At 35.5% G+C, this 9,953-nt stretch overlaps 1 protein-coding gene across 2 annotated transcripts in view; it reads left to right on the top strand.

Annotated features, from left to right (window-relative positions):
* The window catches only part of LOC150094496 (fucolectin-1-like), a 31,379-nt gene extending 22,502 nt beyond the window's left edge, over nt 1-8,877 (top strand). For both annotated transcript variants that reach the window (XM_090412291.1, XM_090412292.1), the window contains exons 6-7: nt 1,895-2,128; nt 8,439-8,877. In XM_090412291.1, the coding sequence (XP_090268417.1) occupies nt 1,895-2,128; nt 8,439-8,710 (506 nt within the window). In that variant the 3' untranslated portion in view covers nt 8,711-8,877. The remainder of the gene's footprint in view (nt 1-1,894; nt 2,129-8,438) is intronic.
* Nucleotides 8,878-9,953: the final 1,076 nt, after the last annotated feature.

Below are 9,953 nucleotides of genomic sequence, written 5' to 3' on the forward strand. Positions count from 1 at the left end.
ACTACGAGGTGAGGTCGTTACCCCCACGCTCAACCATGTGTAATTGTCTGTGAGCGTTGTTGTGTTCTTAAGACCGGTTTGCCTACTTGCGGGAGGAAAAATCCCCAGATAGACTGGGGAGAAAAACCCTGCAGTCCACGCCCAAGACCGGCTAACTTGACTGTGTCTGAGAAAGATCCTTAGCTCCTCACGTCAGCGACAAGAATCGAACGCAGGACATATGGTTGCGGGACGCGTAACTACTCGGCTAACCTCGCGGATTTTGTTGTTGTTTAAGAACAGCTTATTTCCTCTGAAAAATCACTTAGATACTTAATGTATTATTCATTCAAGCGTTATAAATTTTAACATTTAACGCTTGTGTAGCTGAAATTAGTGTTTCCTTCCTTGGTGCTAGGCTGCTCGATGAAAAATTGTTATAGGTTCGATTCTAGTCCCTCACTGCAGGAAATTTTTGACCTTTCTCCGCCGGTTCCTGAGTTAATTGATCTCTGACACTAGCAAGAGTCCCCTCCAGAAACTTTGGTATTTAATCCTGAATCTCTCTGTTACAGACAATGATATCATTGTAAGGGTACGGCCATGAGATGGCGCCATTGTCTGTCGTTATCTCTCGAAAGTCTTATTGGGAGCTTGAGCTCACTCTCAGTGAAAACTGAAGGATGAAGATTGGCTTCTCACCTGTCATCAAATATTAGTTAGAGCGAAAAGCCTACCCTCCCTTTGCGGAGTAAAAGGCGTTAAAGGATTTATTTATTTCCTAACGCTTTAAAGAATACGCATTTCACACATTAATGCGCGTTTTGCGCTTGAGAAAAGATCATCATGTACCCAGAGATTTTAACAGGAGAGTTGAAAGGAATGCATGCACTTCTTTTTCATGGTATTTGCAAGTTCGACACAAACATGTAGTAGTTCATCCTACTGCATAGCATTACAGAAGAAAAGGCAGAGCGACCACTGTTTTCTGTATTGTTGTAGTAGAAAAGATAGTTGTCGTAAATTATGTAGAAAAGATGAAACAATACGTTGATCTCTTAATTGCGTATTGTTTTCTGGCCAATTTGTGTGTTTCGCAGGTCGACGAATTCAAGTTTCCCGGAGAAAAGCCCTGCTACTTGCAATAAATCATGAAAATAAATATTTAGTCATCAACAGCACAACCTTGGCTTTTCTCATGGACAGCTATATGACGCATGTTTTAGAGTTTGAAAATGCGAATGTTAGTCACATAGTTATGAAACATTGCATTTAAAATCATTTTTATTAATATTATACTACCTCTGTTGTGTACGTTTTAAATTTAACTCGTGTCCAAAAAATAATATCTGCCACATTCATTGATAAAAAAAAAAGGTTAATATCTACCACACTCATTAAAAATATAGGTATCTGTCAGCTTTTTCTACTAAAAGTATGGAATTGTTAGTAGTAATCGTCAAAGTTTCGATGGATTATTGACATTATTGATAAGAAAGCGGTAATCTAAAACTTCTATTCACTGTTAAAAACCCTAATTACTAATTAGATTCTTCCTATAAAATATTTCTATATGTAAATAAAAACTTTTCTGGCTGAATGATTTCTGTATTCATCATTCTCCAGATAACAAAAAAAAAGGGGGAAAAAACTACGGTTTTGTCTAAAATTTTGGAAATGTAGGCCTTTTCCCAAACAAATCTAATTTGGTAAGCAATAGTAAGGTTTACCTCTTTGGAAATGGCATAACTAGTCCATAAACCTTGCATTTTAATGATTAGTAGATTAAGAAGAAAATATGGCAATCAAGTGCTTGCATGTCTGCTTAAGTCCTGTTTGCATGAAGGAATTTTCCCCCTTTGTTGTTTAATCGTCCACAGTTTTATGAAATGTTGTTACAAAAACTTCTTTACAGAAAACATTGCATTACATAAACCGGCTTCTCAGAGTTCAGTCTATGAACTGAATAACGTAAAATATACAGCTGACAGAGCAGTAGATGGAAGCCGAAATGTGGATGGTTTTAAAGCTCCCTATTTTGCTCATACAAAGGATGGAGACGACGCTGAAAAATTTCCCTGGTGGCAGGTCGATCTGGGAGATGAATATGTTGTCACAGGAGTTAAAATTCTGAACCGAAGAAAGTGGGGTAAGTAAAATAGTAAACAAAATAAATTATATTCAGATAAAATATTTCATTCTTTTCTTTATTATATGATAGTTCAACTTATAACTTACGCGCTGTTAATATTTTTCATGTAAAATATAGTCATACATGCCTATCCAAGACTATAAAGAATATGTCGATGATAAATTAGTCGCGAGTCTCGTCATAGGTACGTCGAATGATTCTTTGAAGTGCTCCTTAACTTTTGAAGTGTCCTTAACTTTTGAAGTGCTCATTAACTAAGAGTTTTATTTAAAAGCAACTTTGAAAAATAACATCTGCTGACTTTCGTCCTTCATTTGACTCCTTAATCCCAAATATATACCATCAACCGTAGTGACAGATTTCTAGCCACCAGCATTTGTACAGTAGTAGGGCTTACCTCTTGTGAAATAGCCAAAGTACTCAGTAAACCTAGTAGAGTAATATTATATTCATTGCCATGCTATATTGGTAGCATATTTATCAGTAGTAGTTTCATCGCCATTCAGATCATAATAGTTTTGAGACCATTACTTATCTGCAGTTTGTTCGATTACTTTTTTTTTTAGTAAGATAGGCTTTTGCTAATGTCTGAGTATTTTTGAGAAGGAAAAAAAGAAGAAGTATGAAATAGGATTGTAGTGCCGAATTTAATTATTAAAATTTAATTTTTGCCAGCAAACAGACCAATATACAGACATGCACTGCTTGCGGCGATCTGGTGTCGCTAATCTAAGCTTTTTTGGGGGTGAAGTGAGGTTAAGGCAGTACGCTAAACTATGTTTAAAATTAAATCATCAGTTTTGTGGGACTTGAGCTAAGCTACTTCTATTCCAGCGATTCAAAACTTGTATATTAATTTGTATATTGAAAACACAGAAATCTTTATTGCAGAAATGATCCAGAGAGAGATGAGACTGGCACTAACAGCTTTAGAAGGAAAGATTATGGGAAAAGGATCAAGAGATTAAAAAAAGGACATGGTTTGATGATATATGATCATGGACAGGATCATGTGTATGCTGAAACAAAAAGAAGATCTGCCAACAGAGAGGACTCGAAGGACATGGTGTTGCACCCTCGCATTGAGGAAGCTACGTGACGAAGAAGAAATCGTTTATTATAAGATAGTAACATAGGATACACCAAAACCACTATAAAAATTTTTCCCTTCTGATAACTGTAAACTGTAAGGCTATTAAATAAGCCATTTTAACTGATGAAATAAGCTTTACGAAGAAACTGTGGTGTAGCAAGGGATTTCTCACTTCCATTGATTATGCATGGGATCGTTTGGACTCCGAACGCAGCCTCCCTTAAACCCTGTGTGGTTGAAGTATATTGATGATGATGTTATTACATGTTGTAAATTAGGGAAAAAATGGACTTTGAGGCTTCTTTGATACCCTTGAAGACTTAATTCTTTCAATACTCATTGGATAATACAAGAGTGAAGCAGTTTAGTCTACCCTAGAAAGTATTACTTCATTAGATGGAAAATAATGCAACGTTATTGAAGAAATAGTTTTAAATTGCAATCAGTTTCTTCCATAAGTCATACAAACCTCTTGTTACTGCAACAGAACTAATGAATTGGTTTTAGATGAATTTTGGTTCACAGCTTTAACTTCCTTTCAGCACAAAAATACTGATGACTGATGATAGCTACACGGGGAGTGCAGCTGTCACACATGGAGCATGAAGAACGTGACTTTCATTGTTTCGTAAGCCGTATCATTTGTGTCTTCGTTAAGTGTGTGACATCTAGTTGCTTAACGATGCTAATGCGGGCTTGCGAAATGTTGTCGTGTTAAATATTTAGTATTATTTAGTATTGCATTTATGTTTCCTACATAGTTGATCAGAACAACTCTGATTTGAAATCGAAATAAATGTTGTTAGAAAATTCGCAAATCCGAATATGAAAAATTCATTCATTGGGTTAGTTGGAAATATATTATCTAATGCTAAAACAACGATTATTTGGAACTGAGTCTTCTTACAAATGGATAAGAGTTATTTGATCATTTGAAAATAGCTTTTCAAATATAAGTGAATCTAGGAACTAATTAATTAACCTTAATTCCTTTTGTTACATGTTGTATGATATGAATTCCAGCTGTAATTAATATACTCGTAATTTGTGAGGTTAATTAATTATACTGCAAACTTATCAAAAAAATTGTATAACAATGGGACTATTCAAAGTCCTATCGTTATTCAAATTTATTCCAAGTCTTATTACAATATAAGACTTCCTGCTTCAGATAAAACAACCTTACAAGCGTTCTTCCAAGCTAAACTAGATTCGAATCCAAGTCTTTCAACTAAAAAACGAATGTCGCGCCCATCTCGCATTGCGCTACGAGGGCATTCACTATAACAAGGGGAAGAGATGATTATTTCAGATCTTATATGCTTAGCGGTAACTAAAAGCGTGATGCGCCAAGGCCACATCTGATTGATAAGTATTTATATGCTGTGTGCAAATGTACCTTATTTCGGATAGCCAATCACGATCTAAATAACTTTGTACATATTAATTAAATGAAAAAAATAAATAAATGAACGATGAATACGTGATCTGAACGTTATGGAATCAAACACGAATGCAAATAATTTAAAGTTTGTAATGTGAAATGTTCACTTTTGAAACTCTGTCATCTGTTTTGGAATTATGCTTCCGCGGCTTTGCAGAACGTTGCACACTGAATAGTTTGAAAGCTCTCGATTCAAATTTCCAGGAAGATGAGGAACATTGCCTTGGCCTTCTTTAAATTAAACAAACTGGTTGGAAGAACAGGATAAATCTACAGATCAATGAAGTGGAATGTCTTTTTAGTTAATCAGTCAGCAACAAGAATAATAACTTGGCTTAATCTCACTAATGGACGTTATTTATAGTACATTGAAATGGAAAACTGAACTTCATCCTTTGTTCGCTTTTGATTATAAGTGTGTGTGTGTGGGGGGGTGAGTTGTTGAGAGAGAGAAGATAACTTTTGAAAACAATTTAGTTGCTTTTAGTCAAGGATTCATTGAACTCACTATAATGAGCTGCAAAGTAATTTTTATTCAAAGTAATCATTAATATTTTTAATAATATAAAAGCTGCAGCTGTTCAAAGCATGAATGTAGCCAATATTAATGGAATAATGGAGCAATACACTATTCTTTGCGAGTGGACTTTTCTTGAGGCAGTAGATTTCCCCTTCACGCTATTTACTGATTTTCCCTTTCAGTCGTTTCCGACCGTAAGCGACTTTTAAGCCTTGCCCACAAGGTATTCCTGGTGAGATTTTTACAAGGTAATTTACCATTGCGCCAACCCCCCCCCCCCCCCCAATTTTATCCGAGCTCAGGACCGGCATATGGCTGGTACGTATTCATGATTGTAATCCATGTGTGTTCACCGGACCGGTTTGCCTGTTCTGGGGGACAAAAAAACCCGAGTTTTCGGGAGGGAAAAAAAAACCCTACCTTCGTATGAGAGCGGCTAACTCACCTTTAGTCGAAAAAGACCAGATAAATTCCTCATCTCACTGACGGGAATCGAACCCAGGTCTTTCCAACAAAAGGGCTTCGTCTATAGCTCTATACCACCTGAGCTACGGAGTCTGCTCACGCTGGTTAGTTTTATTGTTTTTGCTTTTGAGTTAACGATACAGGCCGCCTGTAAATATACTCTCTCTGCATTGCTTCCCTGCTGCCCTGTGAAATATGCTGTTAATAACTGGAATTTAAAGCATATTCCGTCTACAAAAAAACTTGAGATAGAATTCATAGTAGAAGTTACTTTTGTTATATTCCACTATAAATGTATGATGAGATAACAAGGAGAAGTTGTGGATAATTCTGCCATCCATAGTCGGAGATGTAATTCAAAACGCGGAGAGTATGAAGACTAAGTGAAGAAACTGTCAAGTACAGAGAGAAGTTGTCTGCCATTTTGTTGCGTAATTAATTGCTTTTTTATCGTCATTTCTAGCTCCTTATCAGGACCGTACTTACACTTTTCCTGAGGTGGGTGAGGCCGAGGTGCTAGAATGATTCGAAGCTCCATTGTTTTAGGCCCCGTAAATTGGTCCTAATTTTTCGGGGCCCCAGCTAGAACCTCGTGCGGCTGTGCATAAGTACAGCCTTGCTCCTTATATTCACCTTAGGACTGCTTGCTTGCTTGGTGTGTGTGTGTGTGTTATTCCCAACTACCTGGGAATAAATTTCCCACTGCTGTAGCCTTAACATGTAAGAATCGGATCACGGTGTACATCTCTTTGTATGGGGGATGGTATGGATACCTACGATCGTGTGGAGGAAGAGATAATGCAAACACCCTCATTCCCTACCGTCATAATCTTCCCTTCCTCGAATGATACGTTCTTACATGCGATATGGCCTTACCTTTTTCTGGGGGGGGGGGAACAAATTTTGTATTAATAGGATTAGACAACGTATATCACGTTACACTTTTACAAATTGAATATAAAGTTTTACAAATAAGAGATTTTAAAAACTGAGGCGTTTTCATAAAAATTTATTATATAATGTGGTTGTAGAAAAATATCTCATTTTTAAACCATTAATATTTACTAGACAATACATGTTTCCGAAAATAATTTTTTTCATAAAATTTTGACCGTGTGAAACTGATTTATTTTTCCGAAAAACAGAATTCAAATCACGCTTTCTCCATATAACTTCGACTAATGACTAGATTAATGAAATAATTTGTTCACAAAATTCATTAAAAACTTCATCCGACATTTTGTAAGGATAGATCTGTATATTTCTGTAGTGCTTAGTGTTTTTTAAGTAATCGTATTAAAAGTGTTTTCTCTTTTCTGTCTAAGTGTGTCGTACCGAAGCTTAAACTCATTCACGCTGTTAGCATTCACAACATACTCAGGTAATGCATTCCACCCACCCACTACTCTCCACGTAAATAAATAAATAACCTTTTCACCCCCTCTTATTCACCACTCCCTTGCACAATTTCCAAGGATGGCCTCCAGTTCTTGCCTCTTCCTTATTTTCTACTACTTGAAAAAATCTCTCTTATCCATCCGGTAAATACGGACTTTTTAAGATCCCGAGCGTATCACCCTTTCGCCTTGTGTCAGCCATACTCTGCAGATGACTTCAATCTATCCTCATAGTTAACGTTACATAGTCCTGAAATCATTTTTGTCAACCGCCTCTGCACCCTTTCCAAAGTATCTTCATTCCTTCCAAACTCTGTTGACCAGATGTTGCCTGATCAGGGCCTTACACAATTGAATCACTACCATTTTATCTCTGCTGATTAATGTTCATGCTAATATTGAGGCAATCCTCTGAGTTGACTTTATTATCTTTGCAACATGTGCCTTAAATTTCAAATTTTGATCCACTATAACCCCCAAGATCCCGTGCCTTCCCAACTTTCTCCAGTATACTTCCACATATAGAGTGTGCAGTGTCTCATTTGCAGATCCCAAAATTCAAAAAACTTACACGTTATTCAGATCCTCCTGATGGCCACTTCATCAGAAATGCTCTCAGTAACCTTTCCCAGCTTCATGCCAAACAACTAAATATCTCCATGAATTTCCAGTAATAATATTGATTTAAAGGTGACCAGAAAGTAGTGGTTCCAACACAGACACTTGTGGAACCCCACCGGTTACTTTCCTTTTCTCTTATATGTATACAGGGTATGTCAAAAATATGTTAACACTTATATGGAATGAACATTTAAATTTTAATTTCTTTTTTTTTTTTCTCAGATATAATTTTACAATAAATATTTTTCCATTTACGAATGTTAACATAATTTTGACATACACAGTATTTTTCATATATATATATGTTAAGTCTGTTTTTTTATTTGCTTAAGAAACAATGTTCGAATATAAATATAAATTTGAATATAATTAAGCAATTATTAATATTCAAACGTTGTTTATTAAGGAAATAAAAAACGGACGTACTAGTCTAGTTTATTCGTAAAATATATATGGAAAATATATCAAGTATGAACTCGCAGATTTATTTAGCAGAATTTAATGAAAAAATATTAGAATTTCCTAACCTTGCTTATTGCATTGTTTATTCATATAACCTACTGGTGCTCAAAAAAAAAAAAAAAAAAAAAATCAGCTAACGCCTATTTGTTCCCGTATAGGGAGTAGGCGAGGCCGTTGCTGTTAGTATTCTTTTAAATTACAAATGATATGGTCTATAAAATATTACAAAAAATTATGCATTTCAGTAATTACAGCTGTGTCACAATGTTGAATTTTCGTTAAAATATTTCGTTTTATTTGCACAGCTCGTCGTCTGCATGACTTCGAAATCCGTGTAGGGAACACCTCTTTAACAACGGCCCACAACAAAATACCCTTCAGAGAAGAACCTCGGTGTGCAGAACATATTGGTGGCGGAATTGGAGACGGCCAAAGTATCTATCTTCCTTGTCAACCATGCCCCGTTAAAGGCCGTTTAGTTAGCCTTCAGATCGTTAAACTCTGTGAGGACTGTGAAGAAAATACCGTAAATGTCTTATCTATTGCTGAAGTAGATGTTCATGGCTTTCAGATATAGAAAAGCAGTATTAAGCTAGAAACAGCATGTATTAACATATATACATTACACCCCAGGAAAATTAATCATAAAATTAAGCAAAATTTTATCCTTGTATTTAATTTAGTTTCACCTCCAGAATCACTTATTTTAGAGCTACGTAAAGGAAAAAGTTTTATGTAAATAAAGTCCCGATATTCACATTTTAAAGTGTAGTGATTCTTTCACATAATAAAAGTTAAATAAAATGCTGGTGAGATTTTTTTTTTTTTATTTCTGCTGAAATTCAGAAGAGTTAGCAAGGATAATTCAAAACGTCATTCAGAACAACAAAATAGCGACTGAAAATCCAATAATGGCAACACAAATACTAGAATAGTGAATATTGAATAAGTGTGGATGACAGACTAGAAAATATGCACTTGACAATGTTCAAACTGTAATTTAATAACCTGAAGTTTTTCATCTCTACTTCGCAATGACTTCTAAATAAAAGCAAAGTCAAGAAGCATTTAATTTCAAACCATCCAATTCAGATAGAATAGTATATGTTTTTTAAAATAATTGGAAAGCTTATACAAAACATTTTCTTCATATACTCAAATATTGTGCAGTGTGAGTCCTTTGTTTGGAGTTGAAAAAATCAGGGCTTGTTCAGCTGAACTGTTCTCATACGAAGTATCGGAAGTTTTTGTTACGCAAAGCAGACAAACCAGTTGAAGAACACGCTATTAATATGCATAATGGTATCATAGCCCAATTGCTATGGTCATAATTCCAACCAATGTCCAATCGTAGTTCCTTACTGTGCAATTTCTGGTATCCATTTCCTGCACCGCCACAATATTCCACAAACCTGATATCATTGTAACACTCTCATTTGTACTCTTTCTCCACTGTATCAGAATCACAACAGAAACAGGTACACAAACCTGCGCACAATAATCCAAGTGAGATCTTATCAAGGCCTTGTAAATTCAAAATGACATCCTTATCTTTGCATATCAAAGTTCATTTCACCATTGCAATTATCCTCTGAGTTGTATTTACAATGTTAGCTGTATGGCCTTTTAACTTCCCATCTACTCAGATTAAGATATCTTTAGCTTGATCAGTTTCTTCTGGTATAATTCCACCAATATAATACTATATTGAATATCTAATCACACCAAAGTGCATGACTTTACATTTATTGACATTGTACTGACATCCATTTTCCCATGCCAACAATTCCAGCTATTCAGGTCATCTGCAATTATTGTTA

The sequence above is a fragment of the Typopeltis vanoorti genome, chromosome 22 (genome assembly GCF_054136105.1).
Source record: "Typopeltis vanoorti isolate ZY-2024b chromosome 22, IOZ_Tvanoo_1.0, whole genome shotgun sequence".
NCBI lineage: Eukaryota > Metazoa > Arthropoda > Arachnida > Uropygi > Thelyphonidae > Typopeltis > Typopeltis vanoorti.